The sequence below is a fragment of the Triturus cristatus genome, chromosome 4_1 (genome assembly GCF_964204655.1).
Source record: "Triturus cristatus chromosome 4_1, aTriCri1.1, whole genome shotgun sequence".
NCBI lineage: Eukaryota > Metazoa > Chordata > Amphibia > Caudata > Salamandridae > Triturus > Triturus cristatus.
Window position 1 is genome coordinate 1,063,271,918 of NC_140585.1, and position 25,417 is coordinate 1,063,297,334.

A 25,417-nucleotide genomic window follows, 5' to 3' on the forward strand; every position below is an offset into this window, starting at 1 on the left:
AGTGTTTCTGTTATAATGCAGCAAGTTAATAGCATTGGTCAGTGGGGACCCATAATAGTTTGCCCATAAAATTGTTAACAGCAATCTTATTGAACTACCAACAAGATGGTGCCTATTTTAACTATGTTTACTGTCGGATCATTAGATTCTCACATCACGGGTTCCATTTCCACTTTTCAGCTGATGTTTGCTTGCACCATTCTTTTTTTTTATTTGGAGCGTTGCAATTTCTTTGAGGCGTATACCAGGGTAGTCTATTACTTAATGTAGTTCAAACTATGTACACTTGTTAGCTGCCAAAAATGCTGCTCTGTCAATAAGAATTGTATAATGTGTTTGAAAACCTCCATCTGACAGATGCAGCTGCTTGAAATAACTGATCTGGTTACTCATAGTCAGATTGACAGAAGCACTTGCCATAAATGTAATGCCAGATATTTAGCAACACCATCAAGTCCTTAGGTTAACTGTGATACCACTTCTGTGTCCCCAGCCTCCCCAACCCTGAAACAGACCCCTGGATCTCATTCCAACCAAACATAATATGACTTTGGTCATGAATCTTTCCACAAGCTGTTCCTCCTTGCATCAGACTGATAGATTGCTGTCCTGTTGAAGGGATTCTGCGGATTCTGAACTATGCTTGGGACTATGGCATCATAGTAGGCAGGGACTGAGTCATCCGACGCGACCTGAGTACCCATGAGCCCGAGACCTACTAGCTGTATTGTCTCCCTTGCCTTCCTACTTACTGACAGAAGAACAAGTGATTAGACGCCCCAGGACACAACACTCCTGACCCTCTCAGGAATCGCAGTTGCAGGACGCACCCTTTCGGTCTCACACCTGTACTAGTCCACAATAAGTTCTGACAGAGACACTAAGAATGTTTAAAATGTTTATTTTAACTATCGTTCTCTAGTATGCAGTATACGTGCCACAATGTGTAAGAAAATGATTATCTTAAATACGGTCAGCATAGTAAGTAGCCCATAAATCATAAAAGTAGCTCTCATTATATAAGACAGGGTAGCCTACCCCCCCCCCCCCCCCCCACCCCTACAGAAGCAATCAGAAGCTCTCTGGGTGCTCTCTGGGTGTTAGCAGCAGAACCCGTACCTTGGCATTCACAGATGAAAGTTCTACATCTAAGGTGCTGACATGGAAAGGTCCCTCTCCAAGTGTGTTGTTGCCTATGCATACCTGTATGACAAAAGTACGCGTTCCCAAACAACTGCTGCATCTGCGTGTTTTGTCTCCTAGGTGCCGGGGTGTGACCAGAGCACAATAACAAGAGGCATTGTTGTTTGACCTTCTCTGCGGTGTTCACACTAAATCCCAGTAAAGAACAGAACGCGAAAACAGCCAGTTCTGTGTGAAAGTATAGTGAGGCACAAAGCAAAATAGGATGTTGTAGTAACATGCGCAAAGCAGAGGGCAGTCTGCAGCGTGCTCATGCAAAAAAATTGCAATGCTAACATAGGGAAAAAACGACAATGGGCCTGCACGGGACATATGACCCCCTCCCCAGGTCAGGAAGGTAGAACTAAAATGTCGACAGAAATCAGATAAGTAGAACCAAAGCATAGAACAAGTTGTCTTTTGAGAGTGTCTAAAAAATTGTATTGTCGAATTAGAAGGAAAGTTTTGTGCTCAATAATATATCCAATTACAGTGTATCGCCGGGACCCAGGATGTAGGATGCCTTGTGGAACAACATTAATTTCAGTAAGAAATCCGAACCTTCCAAATTGGAAATGTCTGCCATCCAATTGAGCAGGTCAAAGGAGCAAACATGCTCCTCATTCCCAGTTATCGATAGTACTATCCAAGGAGATCACCGCCGGCCACTGGGCCCCACTGTTGGGTTGTACACAGCAGCATACACAAGGAACAGTCCTGGTTATGTGCCACTAAGGGACCCATCAACAGTTCAAAATCCAGGTAAGTGTGAGATGGGGTAGCAAAGCAGATATCCAGGGCCCAGTGAAAGGGGCACCGGATGCATGAAAGCGCAGGTTTCACACAGGTAAAGTAAGCATATTGAAAGGTTAGACAAAATTCGGCATCCAGAGCCTCCAAGGGCACCATTCCAAAAGATTGTAGCATTCACTCAACGTACAGCTGCAGAGATACCTGTCTGGGCAGGACCACAGATGGAGCAGCAATTGCGGAATCGAAGGAACAGCAAGATGATGCCGCAAACCAAGACGAGCATCAGCGGGAACCCACCGAATACGCTGGGAAAAATGGAATTTATAAAAGCTGGGATCACTCCAAAAATAGTTTGAAAAGATGTCATCAGGCCGGAGCCCACAAGTTGAAAATCGTGTGCCAGGCCTGTGGTATCAGATGCATTAAATATTTGATGTATCAATTCCACAAAATGTAGTGGAATATTTATGTTTAACAATGACTGTTTCACTGGACATTCTTGCCACCTGCAATTCGAAGGTCCCGCATGCTGAAGTGAGAGCCACTTTTTTTTAAATCTATAACGCTTTGAGTCTGCTTAGCTTATTGAAATCTGTTCGAGTTGGAATGGAAGGCCGCAACAAACTATCTACACTTATGTGGAGGTGGAAACAGGACATTGTTGTAACAAGTAACTAACTGGGAAACGGATACGGGATTCCAGTGTGCAGACCGCACCATTCCTGATTATTAAGGACGAGATAACTGCCATTCGAAAGTAATGTGAGAGTGGGAATAATTGCTGGAACAGGAGTTCCTTTCAAATAACAAGCCAAATTGGGGGCAGAAAAATGACAGGCAGTGTGAATTTTTGCTTGTTAACACACAAGGGAATGACTGGCAGTGGAGGCGCAATCTTCCCCTGTAAGAAAAACTTCTCTTTCAGCACGCTGACAGCGATATATAAAAGGCAGGGACCACAACTCACGTATGTAACTGATCCCAAGGGGTTCATGTCTACCTAATGGGAAGTGTTTCATGCAGGCAATTAATTGAAATATCAAGATGGGCAACGAGATAACTCCGTGTGTTAACCAAACCGCAGATTGAGTCTCCGCTACAGTGAAGAGAAGTTGTTCAAGTTTCTCTATATGTAGCATGGTACAACTAGCGTCTTTCATAGTCATAGTTTATTGTATGCGTGTCAAATTAAATGGTAAGAACATTGCTCTACAATTTAGGTAATGCAAAGGAAAGTGCACATTTTTAATTGGTGTCCAGCCAAATTGCATGACTGATCCAAGTTGATTCTGACTATGATACAAGGTAGACACTTCATTTTGTACAATATCAATTACAAGAGTCACAATATTATCTAAAGTATAAATACGAGATATGTATTAATACTGTTATTCACAACAGCAAGCACTTTATCTAAATTATCCTGATCAATTTAACGTAAGCATACAGCAGCCTCCATTTATGATCAATACCAAATTTCATTATACGCAGCATAAACAAATTGGTTCGAACGAGGGGATTTTGGACCCTAAAGGAAATCAGAAAGGTTTATGCCTTTCGATAGGAGAGAAAGATTTTGTTTCACTGCAGACAATGTGGAGTTTTCTAACCATTGGTGACATAATTTACCTACGGAATAAGTAGTAACTGTATTGGAATGTGGTGTTAGTGGATAACAAGGATCAGGTCTATTTAACTTGAACCCAGTGGTGGTATTCATAAAACGAGAATGACAAACGTTCATGCCCACCCAGTTGGAATTATCATAGAAGTATTAAATGCACCATTTCTTATCATACTTTTTAGTTGATCTTCAATATAATTTGTATAAGACTTCCAGTTATCAAAAAGGGCTAAAGATGGAATAGTGGGATTATTAAATTTCTTAATCTTAGTTTTCCCTAGACAAGTAGTCTGCTGGACTGTGTTATTTAGAAAAAGTATTTGCATAGGAATCAGACATGCATGGGAAAGAGAGTCTGTACCTTGGACTTGCCAGGACCTAGTGCCCCATACAGATTTCAGATCAGTATTGTCCTTCCAATAATCCTATCCTTTCAGTGCTAGGTTATCAATAAAGAGGCTTGTATAGATCAATTTGGTTTGTGCGAGCATATATTTTTCCGAAAGTGTGGGGACCAATTTAAAATAATATGATACAGGATCTGAAAGGTCATAACTGGTGAAATAATTTTATTTAATTTTTTTGTGTATTTGAACTACCCTACGATGGAGTTGGGCAATGTTCCCATTGAGTATAATTAAATTGAAGACGCTGTCCATTAGCTCTATGTAAAAAATGGTGTCCATAATGTTGAGAACAGAACAAATCTGCATAGTTGGCAGAATTGAAAAATACATCTTCAGAGTCATAGACAGTGTAATATTTCAATTCGGAAAACATAGAATTCACAGCATCGACAGCCCAATCATCTGATTGCAACCCAGGTATTATCACATCACCCATAGAAACGCAGAATACACAGGGTGTCGGTAGGGTCTCTGTAGGACTGAATACATTAAATGGTACTTTATCCCATACAATTCCATCTTTGACGGGGACCTCTGAATGGTTAACAAAGGATTGGTCTCTTTTCATTTTGTGCGAGGAGGAATGTGAAGCCAGCACCCCATTGACCAGTTCTGCAGCAAAACGTTCTGGGAGGTAGTGGCCATTGATCAAAAGGAAAGAAACAATCACAAATCCAATCCACATGAACATGAAAAACAAGATCCAGACATACATCAAAGGAGGAACCAAATAAGTCAGTTTTAACCAGGAGATGAAAACACAAATTGCACTGGTGGTGTGGACAAAACAGAAGACAACAAAGAACTGTCAAACGAAAAATTATCTTGATCAGTATAGTAAGCAGAAGAACTCAGCTGGATAACGGAGGCTGGGATTCTGGATGTAGACCTGAGGCTAGCACTCCCAAAAGGGGTCTCAAAGGGTAGATCAGACTAAACGATTTCCATTGTGCAGTGTGAAGAAAGTAAAACCGGCACCAAGCCAACTGAAGACAAGATATTCCCCTCCTGCAGCTGTGGAGAATCAGAATCAATGGAGCTCACAGGCTGTAAAGGAATATCCCGTCCTAGGCCACCCCGTGGCATACTTTTGAGTATTGTGCGAAGGGTACAACTTGACATCTTCATTTGAAAGAAAGCGATTCTCTTTGTATCCAGGAAGTGGAGGTAAAATCACAGTTTGGGTACCCTGAAGACCAAGCACTGGAACAGGAGCACGGTGAGAAGGACAACATTCTTTCTTGATCGTCACCTTTTCACAAACCAGATCTCCAACTTTAGGAAGCCAACAGAGAAACAGGAATCAGAACAGCTGCATCTGATGGCTTAGTCGAGGGTATATGAGTTATAGCCAGAGTATCACAACACTTTTGTAGATCCTGTAGGACAGCACAGTGGCTTTCTTCGTCAAAGGTTGCAGCAGCCACTACCACGTCTAGACCATCAAGGTCTGGAACATACATCTTGATGTCAAAGAGCATTTTGTACAGGGTCTGCCTTCCCAGAGATCTTCTTGAGAGATTATTAAGAGCACGCTGAACCCCATCAAGGTGGGTCAATCAGCCATGGCCCATACCTAATACCCTTGCTGTTAAAGATTGCTTTAAGTCACTGTTCATCCGCTCCACCAAAGAATTGCCCTCGGCCCTATATGGAGATGAGAAATGCACCTGCACCCCCAATGATGTCATCAAATCACGGTAAGCCTTGGAGGCAAAAGCCAGACCGTGGTCTGAATGGAAACCGCCACTGACATAAGTTCAGACAAAGACATACAAATCCTTTGTAACCATTAGAGTGTCAGCCGACTGCTGTGGCCAGACCCAGAGGAGCCTAGTGCAAGAATCCACTGCAGCCAAAATATATTTGAAAGAATTATCGGACATAAGAGGACCACATTGATCAAGATAAGTGAAGCCAAAGGGCTGATTGGAAATAAACAGATGCGTTTGAGGCGGTCGCGACACTGTAGAACACTTAGTCTGTTGACAAACATCACAACAAAGGACATATCTGTGAGTCTGCTGGTATAAACCGCGCCACCAATAGCATTGCTGCAAAAAAGAAGCAGTGGCAGCTACTCCTGCACATGCAGAAGCAATACCTTCATGAGCGGCCACCATCAAAGAGAATGTCTACCGTCGAGGTTGGCAATCCGGTTATCCCCAACACCAGGAATGCATACAAAAGGAACTTTGTCAGCAGTTAACTGATAAGTATATCGAGACAGGAACACTTGCAGAAAAGGAGTACAATCCATACTCGCGGCAACTGCCACCAAAATGTAATCGTCAATTTTAGTCACAGAACGAGTAACTGCGGCTACTTTAACAGTGGTTACTGCAGATTTGACAGTGTGCGCTCCCGTACGTTGATGTCCCAATGTATGGACAACATGCGTAAGTGGCAGGCATTCCTTAAGAGCGGCCACTCAAACCCAAAGCATTTTATGCTTTACTGTGCTACCTTTAGAATCCTGAAAATCGTTTTGTTCCCCAAAAAACAAATCGTCATTAAAAGATTGTACACCATAAAGAGAATCTCATACAACGAGGGTGGGTAATTCTGAACCCGGCCTCGAAATCATTGAACAATACAGTCAGTTGCAGGCTGTGTAATTATGGGGCTGAATCATTGGTACATCTACTATGCTGCTGCTCTGCATTACTACAGCATCGACGTATACTGTTAAAACCAGTGTTCCTACGGCATGGGATTAGAAGATGCGCCGATGCAGTGGCATTGCTTCAGTCAAATATAGAGTCTTCAGACCTGGCCAAATTTGGCAAATATATGAACATGACACGAAGGGCCCTAATCGAAAACAACACAGAGGAAAAACGTGTGGTGGCAACTGTTGAGCTCCTGGTAGTAATAGAAGGAGCAGTACGGCGAATAGCCCCTCCCAGGAAAGAATTACAGGGCACCCACAAGCCCCACAACAAACTAAGAATTAACTTCCCATGAAAACACAAGGAATATGGACCTTGCTAAAATTAATGAATTCAAGAACAAGGTCAGATTTTAGATACGGTATTACTGACCAAATGACAGTCCTAAAATTGTATGCACGTTTAGATAAATGTTTTACAATGTCGTGAGAAACTTATTTTAGTGTAATTCTGGATAATGTACTGCAATTTTGCAATGATTTTAAGTAATTATGCAAAAATAAAAAATTATTTGGGTCAGTATATTCGAGAGCTAAAAGAAGAGCTCTCCGTTCTGCCAGCTGGGACGTGCAGTCCCCAGGGGACTGGGCATGAATCATTGCAGAGTTAAAAACTCTGTCCTCCATTGTACCTACGACAATTGCACAGACTGTAGAAAAAGTCTGAGTAGAACCAATGGCCGGTTGGGCCGAACCATCAGTGTAAATGTTACATTTGTGCTGACCAAGAGAAAGAACTGAAGAAGGTAGAAGGTGAACATGTTCGTACTGAAGACACTCTTGTGTTTGCAAAGAAGGATCAAAAACAAACCTGACATCAACCAACATCAAAGACTTAGTGCGTTGAATCCCACAAGGATGCAGAACTTTGGAATTAGGAACGCTAGCTTTCGTGACCGCCTCTAAGGCAGGTAGGGGAGAAACAACAAAAATGCATTTATCCTGAGCGAGTGGGCATTCTTTAAGAATGGCTTGCTGTACAGCAGTCAGAATGTTTTCAGTAGAAGAAAAACGTAGTTCTGCAGGAGTATAAAGATGCGATTTATAAGCAAATGGGACTGTCACCCTTATTAAAAGTCACATAAGTGAAACCGATTGCACCGGTCAAAATCCGGATGACCAAATTCGTACTATTCAATCTGGTCTGTAAATACTGCATAGCAAGCAAGTCAGACTATAAAGCGTGCAACACAGCGGTGTGTTTCGGAAGTCAAGAGGAAGCAGAAAAGGATAGGTGTGTCAAAGCTGCAATTTCATACGGGTAGATGGTGGTTGCAATTGAGCACACTTCTCCCAAAAATGTGGTGCTAAACCCCGACCTTCATTTGTCAATTCATAACCAAGAAAATCAACGTCCAGAAACGCAATATAGAATTTTGCTAATTTTGAATTTGTATCCCAGAGCAGCAAATTGCATAATTATGTGATCCGTTCTCAAAAGATGAGGAGTCAATTCATCAGTGTTAGGTATATGTCATCGACAAAAGAGAAAGGGTCAGGATCAATATCAATCACAAGGGACACAATACATGCTGCAAAGACCCCGGGCTATTCTTGTACCCAATGGGCAGTCTTGCCTCTGAGAACCCAGGGCGGAGAACGCGGACAAGTCCCAGCTCTCAGGAGCCAGGTTATGACTAAAAAGCCATTAGAAATATCTAGTGTAGTTTTAAAAACTTTTTACGCACATTATTTTTGATTAAAGCAGTACAATGTGTGTTCCTCCACCGCAAAAATACGGGTATGACTATTCAAATGTCTATAATCCAAAACTATGCGATAGGAACCTTCAGGTTTCAAAATTGTAAAGAGAGTTTTATTCTTTGTAGAGACACAGGTTTCAATTACACCCTGATACTCCAATTGGGTAAGAATCTCACTAACGTATGCCTTTGCGTCACGTTTAATTGGATATTGAGGCTGCATTTGAGGAGTAGAGCGTATAGGCACAACATGTAAAGGAGAATCCTTATCCCAACCAGCATGATTGCAGTGTAAGGCAGGAGCTAAGGCAAGAGTCCACTCCAAAGCATAGGCACGCTTAGTCTCATCAGGTATGTATTGAGAAAAGGAAGGTATAATTACATCCTCGCCTCGAGGACAAGCAAGAACAAATGGGGAAGGCCAATCAACCTCCGCCAGTAAAATGTCATAAGGCGAAGTCAAGTTGTCCCAGAAAATATCATTTATGGTGCGTTTAATGCCACCTTCAATCTGAATGTCTACATGTTAAAGTTTATCAAGGGGAGCTACGCGGGTATCCGCGGTTTCTAGAGTTGAAAATGTGTCCGTTGCTTTCGCCTCCAGAAACTGGTGGAGTGTCTCACACACTACGGTAACCTCCACCACGCTGTCGGAGAGTCACCGCCCAACTCCTGTCCAGGATGAGCATTCTCAGCGCTTAGGGCATATTTCGCTGTCAAACCGCCAACTTACTTTTTCTGGAACGGGGCTATATAGGGAGGTGGTTCCTCTCGCTTGACTTCAACGACAAAATGGCACTTCGGGTCCCGCTTGGGTTGTGTGCGCTTACCCTGTCTGCGATTTTGCCCTCCTCCTTGGTCGTACTGTTGATCAGATAATTCCTGAAAGGAACGAGGAGAACGAGGATCAGGAAGCTGAGACCTCTCAGGAGTTTTAATTTCAGAGCAATCACGTAAATCATATCTGTGTTCAGAAGCGTCTGGTGGTGCTGACCCACCACGAGACCTAGGCTTCTGTTGCTGCTTAGATTTGTCCCATGTCTTTCTAGGAAAGACAGGGCGACCCTCCTTTTCAGTAGGCAGCTTACCTTGAGAGTGAGTAGAAGGTTTCCCCAAGTTATTGCAACCCAAGGATGTATAAACATCAGCAATGATAATTGGCCACTCACGTTCCTGGTTAATGTCAGACGAACCATCAAGGATGCTGCTTCACCTTTAATATTACAAAGAATCATTTCAGAGACTACAGGGAAAATACCCATCAATTTTATCCACAAATCCAGGGCAGGACCTGCCCCGCGTTCATTCTTTACTTATTTGAGAATGCTCGGAAGAACACTCATCAAGAAGGTGCCATATCAGAGTGTATATACTGAGGCAAAGACCGTTCCCCAGATGTGCAGTCGGCCAAAGAAGGAATTAGACCACAAGGTAAGCACACAGTAAGGATCCTGTGTTTCTCTACAAGCCCCGTAAGAGGGAAAACTGCATCAAGCTGATCAATTTTATGAGCAATCTTAAACGGAAAGTCCTGGGTCTGAGGATGTTTGCCCATTACTGAATTAATAATAACAGGGCTGATAACAATACCCCCACTGTGTGCAGCCTACACAGGAGGCGCAGCTGCTTGAAAAGCATTAGCAACAAATTGGACCAGGCATCTATATAAGAGAACAACCTGAGCATACAATAAACACACCATCGCCAAATTGGCGTTGAGCTAATTAGGGTACGGAGTAACATAGGCCAGGTGGTCCCATCAGTACATAAGGGGCCCATACGAACAGAAGCAATAGGATGGGCTAGGGCACCATTAAACCAAATCTGGTGCTCCCAGGCTGTAAGAGGAACTTCCACAACCTCCTAAGTGCAATAAGCCACTGAAACAGCGACAGCAGTATAAGCATTAAAAGAATGATCATTCGCATTTACAGCGGGAAACGTAACCCAGGAGTAAAACACTTTGAAACGGTATGAAGGATCCACCTCGACTACAAAGACAACCAAAGACTCCGCATTGGGGACTCCATGCTGCCTCAAATGTGGAGAAACCGCTGCGCGGCAATGACACAGGAGTAAAGCACTTTGAAACGGTATGAAGGATCCACCTCGACTACAAAGACAACCGAAGACCCCGCATTGGGGACTCCATGCTGCCTCAAATGTGGAGTAACCGCTGCGCGGCAATGACACAGGAGTAAAACACTTTGAAACGGTATGAAGGATCCACCTCGACTACAAAGACAACCGAAGACCCCGCATTGGGGACTCCATGCTGCTTCAAATGTGGAGTAGTCGCTGCGCGGCAGTGAGCGATCGGTTGAGGCGTTAATCAGAGAAAAGGGATTCAGACGGTACCATGAAAACAGGTATAAAAAAACATTTACAATTCAAGCTTGAAAACCCTACCACAATTGCTGATCCGTACAAACTGAGAAGGCAAAGCCCTCCCACCACTTACATCTCTGGGAAACGGCGTAAGGGTATTGTGGACAAGCACAAGCGCTACTCAGGGGTCTGGTGAATAAGTATCAGACTAAACGTTGGCGGTGCCATGTTGCAGAGATTCTGCGGAGTCACAGAACTATGCTTGGGATCATGGGACCTTAGGAGGCAGGGGGTGAGTCATCCTACCGCCTGAGACTGACTCTGAGCCTGAGGGTCTCACTTGCCCTCCTACTCACTCACAAAGGAACAAGTGATTAAACACCCCAGAACATAACACTACGTTCTGACAGAGACACAGAAAGTTTAAAAAGTTTATTTTGACTATTGTGCGCTAGTATGCAGTATACGTGCCACAATGAGTAAGAAAATGCCTAACACAAATACTTGCCAGCATAGTAAGTAGTCAATAAATCATAAATATGATATAAGACAGGGTAGCCTAACCTCCCTCCTCTTGTACGGAAGCAAAATGATTATATATCAGAAGATATGTGGGTGTTGGCCGCAGACCCCGTACCTTAGCTTACAAAGATGAAAGTTCTACAGTTCAGGTGCTGTCACAATCTGTTCCTGGGAAAAGTCCTTCTCCAAGTGTCTTGTTATCTGTCTGTGCATACCTATATGACAAGAGTACGTGTTCCCAAACAACTGCTACATCTGCGTGTTTTGTTTTGGTGCTAGAGCCTTACCAGAACACAATAACAAGGGGCATTGTTTGACCTTTTCTATGGTGTTCAGACTAAATCCCAGGAAAGAACAGAACACAAAAACAACAACCAGTTCTGTGTGGAAGTACAGTGTGGCACAAAGCAAAATAAGATGGTGTAGTAATGTGTGCAAAGCAGAGGGCATTCTGCAGCATGCTTATGCTAACATAGGGAAAAACCACAATGGAACTGCAGTAGACATATGACCGTCCAACAGTTCTTCCCCTTTGGCGCCGACCTTTTCGGTCCTGAACGTGGTTTTGATTTCGGATCTGGAGCCTTTGAAGAAGTTTTTGAGTCCTTCAGCTTTGGTGTCGAGTCTGAATTCTTTTTCGAATCCGAAGGTTGTCGATGTTTCTTTGGATCTGAGGCTTTTTGTTCTTTCAGTGCCCGATTGCTCGATGCCATGGCCTGTTTGGGGACAGCGGGAGTAGGATAAGTTCCCACTCTCGGCATTGATGGTGTTTTTGGGGCACCGACGTGCGGCTTGCTCGGTCCCGAGCCGCTGGAAGGCTTCTCCTTTGTCTTCGGAGCTGGGCCTGGAGGCGGGGCTTCTGAAGTTTTCTTTCAGTTGCAACTGTGACCTACAGGCGAAGTCTTGACCGGAGCCTTTGTTTTGTCGGATGGGGTTGGGGCAGGGGCAGTTGTACTCACTCGTTGACCTGGAGTGATGTGGTCGGTGGAGTCATCTGCCTCGGATACGATGTCGAGAACCTCCAAATCTTCTGCCTCTGGAACGTCGGGGCCTTCATCAAAGATGTCTTCAGGCACCGGTGCAGCCTGTTGCGCCATACCGTGTCGTCGAGCCCGGCGATCACGAATCGTTTTCTTGGAACGGAAGGAGGCGCAGGCTTAGCAATCCTTTTCTTCGTGTTCAGGCGAGAGACAAAGGTTGCAAACCTTGTGTTGGTCGCTGTGTGGTGAATTTAGCTCCACACTGGGGCATTTTTTGAATGGAGTCCTTTCCATTAGCCGTTGGCCTGAATGGCATCGATAGGCCCAGCGGCTCGCGTCGATGACCGGAATCGAGTATTTAGAGTTAGTGCGTCGAAAGGCACGCGAACGAAAACAATATGTGGAGTTTGCGATGGTTTGCGCATCGAAAAGGTTAGGAAAACATGGTACCGAACAGTAGCGCTGAAGTTACATGCGAACCCGATGGCGGAAAAAACAATCTGAGGATGAAGTCAATGCCCTTGCGCACTATCGTCCAAGGGAGGAGTCGCTTATCGCGTGACTTCAAAAGACTTCTTCCAAGACAACAACAAGGTGCAAGCATCCGAGCCCAACACCAGATGGCAATCTATACAAAAGTATGGATTCTGCAGCTCATATGCCTCGAACATGTAATGCCAGATGATCAGCAACACCATCAAGTCTTCAGGTAAACTGCGATACCACTTCTCTGTCCCCAACCTCCCCTTCCCTGAAACAGACCCCTAGATCTCTTTGCTACCAACAAGAATATGACATTGGTCAGGAATCTTTCCACAAGCTGTTCCTCCATGCATCAGACTGCCAGATTGCTGAAACGATGGAGGGGGTAGTTTAATTGTTAAACCACCTACCTTACCAAGGCAATTGTGCTGCTGCTCAATCAGGATAAACCTAATTGCCATATCAAGGTATAAAATAGTCTTCATCCGTTCTCATAAAGCATCATAAAGGTACTTGTGCTGCTCTCGTACAGCTTCTTAAGAGTTACACAACACCCTCCCCAAATTAGTCAGTTATGCCTTTGAAGATATGCACTAAGCAAATGCAAGCAAAATATTTGATATGTCCGATGGCCTTTGTATGAGTCATACATTGCAGAAGATGGATTGGGAATGGTTCTGGTTTTTATTCTTCCAGATAATGCTTTAACAAATTCTTCAAAACAAAGGGATTCTATATACTATTCCTAAGTTCATTCAGTTCACATGATGCCTTAACTTTTGTCTTAACAGAATCAGGCTATTTAGAGCCTATTTTAAATATTGGTCTCTTTTTATTGCTCCAACAAATGAAAGACTGTTGCAACTATTTGAGACAATTTAATTGTTTTCTGCTTAGCAGCGCGTATTGCTTTTTGCCAAAATGAGATAGGCAACTGACAGATGTCGATTTTGCACATTGATATATGGTATGGCAACTATGATATCTCTTTGGGGTCCTCTTCCCGAAATCTATAGAGCACCAAAATGGCTGACATGCAATACCTTGCCCGAGCACTATTGCTTAGATATGGACTTTAAAGGGAAATCCAGAGTCAGATTAATGGTGCACAGTAACCTATTTCAATAATGGTAACCCTAATTCCCACCTTCCCTAGTTGTATTAATTATTGCTTGGTAGTCTTTAGTCAAGGATTGTGAATCCAAAAGGTCCAATTCTTGAGAAATAAATATTTACTATACTTTACTTAACTGTCACTACAGTTCTTCCTAATCTCTGTCTATTTGAGGATACTGGGTATTCCAATACAGACAATATATTGAGTGATAATGAGTTTAATGAAAATGACAATTACGGAGAGGTAAGCTGCTTTTCCTTCTTCAGAAGCCATATCATTCATAGATGTGCACGTGCCCGCCCTTCTATGCTATATTTGCGTTTCTTCCCCAATTCTGCTATAAGCTGAAAGAAAGGAGGATCCTAAGGGAGTGCAGTTCTAAGCCTTCCAACCTCATTGACTACAAGGCAGACCAAATCAATTAGGTTGATAGACTATAAACACATTTGCGTTCAGTGTTTGTATTTTTGTATTGTGATTTCTGTTTTACCAGTGATTTCCCCATCCTCATAAGGAATAATTCAAAGCATGTGGATCTGGGAGGTGCCAGAACTTGAGACCAATAGTTACAGGTAAATACCTTTTTGTTATCCCTGGTACTTTTTGTCTGTATATGGGGTTCTCTTGTTCTAGAAGAGTCTTGGAATTATGTGACCAGAGTTTTAACCTCACCATTTCTAGCCTAAATAAAGCCCAGTTGTTCATTAGACATTGTTTTTATCTATCGACATCTTTAATTAAAGTTTGCAAATGTTTATGTTGCTAATCTTTGCTTCCCTGCAAATTAGCTCCCACAGATATGACATTGAACACCTCAAAGGATCTTGAATGCTGGAAGGTGATCCAGTTAAGCCCTACCAAGACAGAATTCCTACTCATTATAATATCACCCTTCTCTGTCTGTCATGGCTTATGAAGCTATTACCTACAGGTACATCACTGATCGTGGTCAAAACTTTAGGGTTCATTGTGAACTTGCGACGGTGGTAATGGAATGTCTTTGGAAGTCATTTCTTCTCCCTCTGAAAGTCATTCTGTACTCAGCAGCTTATTTAATTGCAGGAGCAAAAATTACATTCTAATAAAACCTAATTAGCTTTGACTTGAAGAAAAGAACACCTTCTAAAATGTACTTCATTTTGTTTAAAATGATCAGCCAAGGACATCTTTTATGCCTGAAAATAAAACTGACATAAGCTTGAGACTTGTAACTCAGAAAGTAACTTGTGTCCCTTCTGCAACTTTCCAAAAGCAAAAAGATGAAAACTCTGAAACTAATCAGATCTTTGAGAAGTTTGATAGAAGAAATTCATATTATCCCCCATGATACTGACCTTGGGAAGAACCCAAAAATATGTATTCAAAGGACAACCTCTAAACAAAAACAGCAGACAAGAAATAATTGCTCTGGTTCTCCCCGTAAGGGGAACCCTAATGTGGGTTTGAGGGCACCCACTTCCATTTTAGGATTTCTTTTATTTTATAATTTGTGGTGTGTGTGTGTATGTATGTATATATATATCTATATACACACATATACATAATATTTTTCTGCAAAGAAAAAACAAAGGTTAAAATATCATTATAGTTAAACAACAGCTATAGTTAGCATCGCTGACTATAACTTGCGCCTCCATACACTGCTTATGACCTCACATGTGACATCACTTTTGAAATGTTCTTTGACATCATTTATGACCTCACTAATGACATCTCAAAGAACATCATTTATGACATCGTGCAAAGGGCCTCTTGAGCACCAATTAACGTCAAGAAAAAGTCCACCTGTAGTTGGTATTAATGTATATGCTTTATTAGGTCTCGCCTGGTGAAAGCAGCGCATGCGTTGCCCTCGGCCCTCGGGCAAGGGCCTTTTGCTATCAATTCTCCTGAGGGCTTACATGCACGCGTCTGCATGGACAAAGATGGCTGTTCCAGCCATTTGTCCAAAGCAAACAGCATGCATGTGTCCGTAGGGACTGTGGACAGTCCGACGCCATTTAGTTTGCACTTTGTTGTCATAGCAACGAAAATGCTGCTTCGTGTATGCAGCTTGCCGGAGTTTGACACATGCGTGCATGGCGGCGGGCTTTTGCTTTCCCTCCCTCCGCCACCAGCCCCCTCCCCCTCCCCCTGTAAGCCTACAGACAAGTAAGGAACTGAAGCACGGTGCGCCCATGCCCAGCAGCAAGCATCCGCCACTGGTTCCGACTCCCTCTCAGCTGTAGGCCGATCCGGGGTCCCTTTGCTCCCGGTCTCACAGGTACGGTTACTTCCTACTCCGCTCTGCTGTCACTTCGGTGTGCTACCCCCCTCCGGAGGTCACGGAGCCCACTGCACGTGTAAGAGTCTCCGGGGTTGCTGCTGTTTTTCGAGGCACGGCTGCAGGGGCAGCGTCACGGCAAAAATCCCCATGGTGAAGTGAGGCGGGAGCAGGCAGTGTACTCATTTTAAACACTTGTTAGTTTCAGCATTTAGCCAGTGAATTATGTTTGCCATTGCATTTTGTTATCGGGAAGCCTTCTGCAGCTTGAAGTGTGAGTCTCGTTGCCTGGCGTGATCTTTTCTGACCTATTTTGTGCGTCCAATGGAAAGAAACCTTTTGAGTTGGCTTTCATACTGTAGCTTTCTATGTGCTGTGTTTTTGTTGCGGAAGGACTTAGAATTGAGCTCTGCACTGTTAAGATACACCAGAGTTGTCGATCAAGGAAACTTCACTATAAATATTGGTGACAGCTCTGACACCAGGGAACGGCAGACAGAGGGCTCACGTGGGAATCTGAGATAATTCATGCTCTCTGCTGATTGGGACATTAAGGGTCAGTGGTGAGATAATTATAACTTTTGCTACCATCAGCACTGTTATTAATTGTGCCCACTTAGGCGTAACCATTTAGAATTAATCAAACATATGGGTAAACGGGATTTTGAAAAATTGTTTAAATTAATGTTTGTTGGTAAACCCCAAAGTGAAAAACACACCCGTAATTCACTTTTTACCAATCTATGCTTTTATGTTACGTATGGCCCCCCAAAAAATATCTGTCCCTGCTTCCAATTGCTACACAGTGGCAGTGGGGTCAGGGGGAAGCCATTCATAACATGGCTTCTGTTATGTATCCCTTAGCAAAAGGTTAATACAAAAATAAAAAAACACTTGCAAATTCCTGTAAAATGTATTTAGACTCTACTACAACAAGCATTGGCATAGCCAATAGGTCTTGCCTTTCGGACCTTATAAGTATTTAGCTATGCAGCACAATATCCTTAGTGCAACAACATCAACTGTTGCGAGACGTATTGGTTAAGCCAAAGCTTGTTTCTCTGTCTTCACAAATGTTCAGACCTCTTTAATAAATCTTGTAGACAACACGTGTTTCGTCACATGGTAAATCAACCTTTGACTTCCTCAGGGCTACCAAACAAATTATAACTTTCCTTAATTACATATTCGCTCATAGAAAAAACAGCCAAAACATTATCTCAATGTTAACAAGTCTATCTCTATAGGTGGACAATTCACCAAAGTCAATGCATGTCCCGAGTGGGTGATTCCCAAACTCACACAAGTAGACAAAGAATCCAGAACACTATGTATCTGATTATTGCAGTGCAGCATACAAGTGCACCTATTATCATTGAACCCAGGTGGATATGAGCCAGAAGAGAAGGAAATATAAACATTTTATGAACAAAATTGTAGTAACGATAAAAAGAGGAGAAGCAGCATGTTGTGCACAGGAAGGTTATGCTTGCCATTCCACAGTGCCACTAGACACCTACAGTGTTACATTGGTCCCATGTAACTCCTATTTCACTCACCTCACATAGTAAAACGCTACACTCCAAGTATGTCATGTGATAAAAATTGCTTATAAATCAGGGAAACCTGTATTCAAAATAAAGTGTAGCATGTAACCATTATCCTACGCAGGACTGCCCTCTCCAAAACCCTGTGAGCATTTCTTAATATGTCCTCATATCATGGAGTTTTCAACGTATACCCATAATCAAATCTCTGAGTTCCAGTTTATGGTCACCTAAAAAAACACAGTTTGCATCATTCTTCATTTCAGTCATAATCCTTGTTTTAATATAAATATGTACTCCTATTTCAGATCAGCAGTTGTGCCATCAGCGTCTAGTGCTTATGTGATTATATAATCTAAAATCTATGCAGAGGTATGCCCATATATTGCCTTTAAGTACCCATGCGCGGTCTCGTTATTTCTTTTTATCTACAACCGCACTGCAATCCTTACGATGCCTTAAAACAAATTACAAATATGCACAGCGTATGTTAAATGTCTACATAATAACGCTGGGTACCCGTATGATGTCTAATTGCTACTTACACTCTACAACGCGGCACTTGCAGTGCATCACAACCGCTCCAAAGTGTACAAAGTGTGTAACAAATTTCAAGCTTGACTATGTATATCCAAAACCTAGTTTTGTATCCATGCGTGATCGCTGTGCCACTAAATTTGCGCACTCGCGCTAATGCACGGCACTTCCTGTGCATTTAAACTTCTTCCAGATATGCAAAGCGTATCACCTATTCCAATCACATCTGTTTGTTCCCAGAATACATCGATGTGCTGGCGGCATAAACACCCTCAAACACTTATATCTAAAAAATCCATAAGTGGCCAGTCGGTCTGATAACATCTTGCCTATAGTCAACTTCAGTTGAATGTGTGTACTCCCCGACATGTATAAATCCAGGCACGCCATCTTTTAAGGGTATTCATACCTGTCTCCGCAGTCAGTAACATCGAAGATGGAAAATAACATCAGAATGTAAATTTCAAACTCCTCTAATACCCAAGAACCACATACTCATTCTGCGGCCTATGTTCTTCCCAATCGCATCCATGTCCCAGTAACAATATCCAAGTAAACATCACACCATAGCCATCAAACATCTGACACAACTTAACCAACATTGCGGCCATTATTTATCACTCCAGACTTCCCATAATGCACATACATTCTAAACAATGTAACTAATCTAGGTTTGATGGCGTCCATCTTAAATATACTGTATTTGCTTGCTATCTCATTAGCGAAAACTTAAATTAATCATATAGTGTTACAGAATTAGGTTTCAACATAATAGGATTATCAAGACAAACAAAATCCTGGAACCTAATTCTTTCACGTGTTACAGTAAACACTGCAACTTCTCTGAGTTTATCAAGTGCACTATTAAAGTAAAGTTAACGTTCCTAACCCAGTCGCACAAGTTATGCCTACAATGTATCGGATGTATTCCCTTGCCAACCCACAACCTCAGTATGTGGATATTTTTTACCGTTATGACAATATTCTCAAGATCGTTGGTCCATCAGCGTAAGCAATCTAATTGCATGCATCCAGGGGTACCCTCCATATCATATTTCACAGTAAACCCCCAAATTGATTAAGGTTAATTCCAGACATAGTATGAAAAACTAATCCAGAATATGTACAACTGCCACGTTCTATTCATCATCAGTTCATAACCATATTCTCTGATGTTCCTTTTTCTCTCAGGAAAGGAGACGAAGAGGAGGAGAGATAGTGAAGTTGTGAGCAAAGCCAGAATCTATCCACCTCCTGTTTAGGTTCTATTGACCGCATGTACTCGTAAGTCCCCAGAAATTATTGCATTTCCTGGTCAATTTTAAGGCCCTGTTCCACAGCATATACATTTATAACCCAACAGGCCTAATATTGGTGCAACCTTAATTACTGATAGCCCCCTTTCATGTCACTAGGCACAGATTCTTTACCATGAAACTTAAAGCTCAGATGTATATCTTGAGCCTTGCAGGCTTTTGCATGTATTGCTATTGTGTCCTTGACATCCTGTTGTTTGAGTGCCCTGAAGTGCTCTGAGGTGCATTCTCTCAATGGCCTGATTGTACTCTCCACATATATCCGTCCACATTTACAGATGAGTGCATAACCAGCAAACCTAGAATTACAATCAATATGTGTAGAGATTATATGTTCACGAAAACTAATAGAATTAAACTTAGTAACGTCACTGATTGCCAAACTGCATATATTACCATGGCCACATTTATATGAACCTTTTGCTTTCTTGTGTAGCCAAGTATCATCCTGCCGATATGTGGGATAACTTGGGCTGACCAGGTTTCCTTTTCGGTACATGATACTAAGATGATCTGTCAAAAAGGGCTGTAGGGACTTGTCAGTTATAAGCCGGGACAAATGTTTCCTCAGAATACTGTATATTTTATATAAATATGGGTGATAGTGAGTAATCAGTCTCACAGGTATCTTTTTACTCTTCTTTGCATTCTTAACTTCTTTCAGTGTCTCAGCACATTTACATTTTCGGGCCTTAAATCTTTGAACAATATCAGATATATTCACAACAATTCCTGGTCTTCGCTGCACTTACGCCTGGCCCTTAACATTTCGTCATATGGAATTGAGTTTATCTGGCATCTAGGGTGCGAGCTAGTGGCGTGAAGCAAGAAGTTACAGAATGACAATTTTCTAAACATCCTACTCTGTATCTTATCCTCACATTTGTACATCGGTAAATACCACACGTTATTTGCTTTATTCCATAGTGAACAACATGCTGTACATATTCTTGTTCATGAAATCAAAGAACTCCATGAGATCCGACTGACTTCCTGTCCAGATCATCAGACAGTAGTCCAGGTATCGACCCAATAGTAAATATTTCCATCTAGATCTGCCTGGATCCCAGATATGCACCACCTCAATCCAACCCATTAATAGGTTAGCAAAAACCTGGATCCCATCGCAGTCCTTCAGAACTGCCTGTACCACTCTTCATTAAAAAGGAGCACATTATTGTCAAGTATAATTTGTGACATAGTCACAAGAATCTTCGAGTTTTCCATGAACTCAATCGGCCTCTCATATAGAAAATGTTTCAGAGCCGTTATAACATCTTGATGTAAAATATTTGTATATAAAGATACCACATCCATAGTGACAGGGGTCATCCCTAAATCCCAAGTCACATCATTTAGCATATTCAAAATATGTTTGGTATCCCAGATGTGTAATGGAAGGTTTGCTACACAGGGGTGTATAAGCAGGTCTACAAATTCTGAGAGTCTCTCTCTAGGATTCCCAGTGCCCAAAATCATCTGCCTCCATGGGGAGAAAGGGGGTTCTTGTGTATTTTTAGCAAGGTATACATGCAGGGATAGCTTGGTGAAATTCTCATTAGATAAAAATATGCATCATCATTCAACAACCCTAATCCCTGCTAACGTTACAAAATAATATTGCTCAGTTTAGTAATCTCTGGGATAGGACTGTTAATCAGTTTCTGATAACATATTACATTATCCAACTGTACATAGATCTCTATAAAATTCAGATTTATCCATAACAACCATGTTTCCTGTTTTGTCCGCTTCTCTGGCAATCAGGTCTCGACCAAGCATAACAATTTCAATGCCTTTCGTTCACCTTGAGTCAAATTAGTCTTGTGATACCCGCCTTGTTTTTGTTGCAGTTCATCTCCCCATTTGTCCATTTCATTCATCACCGCTTTGTAAAAAAGATCAACATTATTCCCACTGTTTAATTGTCGAGTCCATTTAGACCTTTGTTTTAGACCATTGTTCTCATTAAGATCAGTACTAAGCTCTAAATCATGCAATACATTATGAATCATAATCTGATCATGTTCACATTCTGCCATAGATAGCAACAGTGTCATATGCCGAACATCCTGAATTGATAAATTCATGACCAACGTATCTGGCACACTCTGTTTATTCACTTTGGGGTTTGTAGCAAAATACTTTTCCAGTTTAAGTTGTCTAACAATTTGTAAATGTCTTGCTTGATATCAGAGACATTACATTGTGACATCAGGCAGAAACTCATGCCCTTCTGAAGTACAGACACTATATCTACTGTTAATCTCTTACTCAAGATATTCACACCTTCAGCATCCGAGTCTGATTATTGTTTGTTCCTGCTCCATGATCTTGTCTGCATCCCTCTCTTTTCTTTGGCATCGCCCTCCGCCCCCAATCTTGTTTCTATTCTGGTTATTCCATCTTGTTTCCCCTTGGCCTGGAACCCAACTGTTTGTTTCCCAGTCTGATCCTCAAAACCTCTCTTAAAAAAGTATTCCCTGTGAGTTGATTCGATGTTACCTCCCCAGCATCCTCTCCCCTGCTGCTAGAGATGAGGGTGATTTAGTTTTCCCTAAAACTGTATCCTGTTTCACTAAGTGATAAAAATGCTTGGTAAACAAACTCCGTTAAGATAACCTATATCATCTCTCTTACGCTTCCTCGCTTTTCTTTGTTTTATTGCTTCCTCCTGTCTAATAAGAATCTCCTCCAAAGTTGCAAAATTATTCTTTGTTGCCTATGGTAAATTCAAGTTCATGATTTTTTTCTCTTCTTCATCCATCTCTTGTATTAATTTTGTTACTTTTCTCCCTGCATTTTCTATCAGTATATTCATCAGAGTCATAGAATTGCTAGTGAGTTCTTTTTCCCATTGTAAGAGTAAATCCTCTTCCAGATCATCACATGTAGGGAAGATCTGGGAGCGGAGACACAGCAACATCCTTTTTAGCCAAGAACACCTGTAAGTAAATCAGGTTTGCTTTATTTATTTATTTATTATTCGCTTTATTTCTCTGTACTCATAGTCGTTCAGAAATTTTCAACAAATCAACTAGACAAGCAATATATAATACAACTAGGGAAGGTAGGGATTAGGTTTTCCATTATTGAAACAGGTTACTGTGCACCATGAATCCTACTATGGATTTCCCTTTAATCTAGGGGGCGTGGCCAAGATGGCTGCGGGCTAGGAAGTTCAAGAAAGTTGCTCCGTCCTTGCCACCTGAACAGCAGTGATTCTAGCCCCCGCCCGCCGAGATTCTTGGCTCCCGATAGATACTGGAGTCGCAGACATCCAGAGGCATTTGCAGCGGCGACTCCAGTGCTCCTTCAGCCGGTCCACCGACGGCAGTCCCGAGTGGGCTGCGGGACGCGAAGAGGAGGAGGAGTCGACTGGAAGCCTGTGGCGTTGCCGAGGCCGGCGAGCTCCCAATCCGTCATAGAGTGCGGCCGATGGCAAGAGACAGCAGATGTGACTCGTGGCTCCATTTCGCCCAACACCTCCTGCACTCAGGAGACCTGCAAGCAAGCAGCGTCCCGCTCCCTCCCCCCCTCTTGCCTCGAGCTGCTGGACTGCCCCGTCTCCTCTGCAGATACTGCACCCAACAAGGCTGAGCGGGAAATGAGGTGTGGAGCTCTCCCCTTCAGAGCCATATTGGGAGCCCACCTTTGTAGCTTGTACCCTGTGGTGGAGTGAGCCGGGGGCCCGTGCCTGTCGGCTCCAGTGCTGTGGGGGTGGTCGGGTGAGGAGCACCAGAGAGGGTTGCAGAGCCCAGCGGAGTCCCCTACCTTGAGGGTGTATCTGAGGAGACGCCCCACATGCTGGGCCCCTTGGTGGACCCAGTATGGCGCTCGGTGGCCTCGCTGCGGTTGCCACTGAGACTGTTGTCCTTGTGCTGCTGGTGATACGGGGCAGGGAAGGTGGCATAGTGGAAGCCGCCCTGTGGCCTTCTCCTAGGACCCCCTCCTCACCCTTGAGGGAGATCACATGGAGTAGCAGAATGGGCATGAGTCTTGAGGGCCTCTCTTCCACTTTCCAGTACACCACCTGGACTGGCGTGACTACGGCGGAACGGCTGTACGCCGCCTTGCTAACACCCAGACCCGCGTGGGGCAAGTCTTTGTTCCCTGGGTCGCTTGCCCTGATCTGTGAAGGAGAGGAATTAGGTAGGGCAGTGGAGAGACAATGCCGCAGACGAGAACTCCGCCCTCCTCCCTGGTGCACAGCGAGGACTTGGACGGTGATGGGGCCGTGCTGACACAGGCCCGTTAACTGTGATACCTCGAGTCTCCTCTCCTGCTTTGGTGTTCGGCCGCCCCTGGAAGAGATCAACGGTGCTTCAGGAACTGCCAAGAGGTGTTGACATGGGAGAGGTGTGTCCCTTTGATACTCCCTGGGATCCTTGATGTGATATTGTTGAAAAGGTGTTGACTGCTTGCCTGATGCTCTGTAGGTGAGAGGCCTTCTACAACACTTCTACCATCTTCTTGGCACCTCCTGACACTGTGGTAGTCCACTTGACGGTACATAATCAGTGGACCTGCACAGTCCCAATGCCCCTCTTTTGGGTTTCTCCCTTTATAGACGTTCTGGCAAGTCTCCCTACCATGACCTCTACTAAAGCTAAGAAGGACTGCTCAGTGCGTGATATGCTTGCCAGAAACCCGGGTGCGGCCCTCGGTGAGAAGTCCACCGTGGCAGAAGCGGGGTCGGTGGGTGGCGAGGATGACCCCGAGGGCCTACTCATTAGGACGTTCATGGAATCTCTCTTCTCCTCGCTATGTGAAGATCTGCTGATGGTGAAGAAGGACCTATCTGCTGATTTGCGGGAAGTTTGCAGAGACCTGGATGGGGTGGGGGAAAGAGTTGCCGCCCTGGAAGACAGATCTACAAAAAGGGACGAGGGAGTTGAAATTCTACAGCAAGAGGTGATTCGTCTCCAGGAACCGCAGATTGATTTGCAGTTGCACCTCGAAGACCTCAAAAACAGGTCCAGAAGAAACAACATTCGGAGTGTCTGAACCGCTGTGGAGGGTTCTGATCTCGAGGAGTATGTACAAGTACTGTTTCATCACATCTTGAGAAATCCCACTGAGGAGGCAATTAAACTGGATAGATGCCACCGGGTCGGGCCCCCAAGGGCGGTGAAGCAACCACGAGCAGACATTCTGGTGTGTGTTCATGACTTCCAAACTAAGGAGGCCCCTTTTGTGCAAAGCCCTTGATGCTCAACCACTCCACTTTAGGGGCCGCTCTACCCAGCTATTCCAGGACCTAGCGATGATTACACTGCAAAAACAGCGAGACTTTCAGCCGGTCACAGCCCACTTGGGAAATTCTGGAATTTCTTACTCCTGGGGCCATCCATTCTGCCTCTTCTTCTCATTTGGGGCCAAAATTCACCAGCTCAGATCTCTTTCCGAAGCTTGTAGGATCCTAGATATTGATGACCTACCTCTGAATCTCCATCCTACCTCTGCGGATGTCCGTGAAGGGACTCATAAAAAGGCCCAGGAACCGTCCTGAACCTGCCTCGGAGGTTCTCATTCCAGACCTGGACACTATGGCGAGTGAAAGAGAGGTCGTCCTTCGCTCTCTCACCAGAGACAGCGCTGATTCTGATGACTTCTGCCTCCTTTGTAGTTCTGTGAAGTATCCTGCCTTGGTGGGTGGATCTTGGGTGACGGGGACGGGAGACGAGGCTCCTTTCTACCTTGCTAATGGACACTCCTGCTGGCACCACTCCCATACTGATGTTTCCAGGTTTGAAGGTCTGTTTACGATCTCTGTTTGACTATTTTTCATATTTTAGGGTTTTGAGTTTCATGGGGTCTTTCCCTCTCCTCTTCACAGCCTGATCTTTACTAGCCCATGACACATCATGGGCCTCGTACCTACCTACTGACCCGATCAAGACTTCACAACACCTCAGGCACTTCGGGTGGGGCTCTTCTCACGACATTTGCACCCACCTCCTTCTAATTGGCCCTTAAATTGA

General features: G+C 43.5%; 1 protein-coding gene across 3 annotated transcripts in view; it reads left to right on the plus strand.

The window, feature by feature from the left end:
- The window catches only part of BRD1 (bromodomain containing 1), a 510,476-nt gene that overhangs the window by 340,728 nt on the left and 144,331 nt on the right, over positions 1–25,417 (plus strand). Inside the window, exon 9 of one of the 3 annotated variants that reach the window (XM_085654059.1) lies at positions 19,309–19,391. The exons of the other annotated variants lie outside the window; for them this stretch is intronic. Within the exon in view, the coding sequence (XP_085510185.1) occupies positions 19,309–19,379 (71 nt within the window). The 3' untranslated portion in view covers positions 19,380–19,391. Of the gene's footprint in view, positions 1–19,308; positions 19,392–25,417 lie in introns of those variants that run through there. 3 annotated transcript variants of the gene reach the window in all.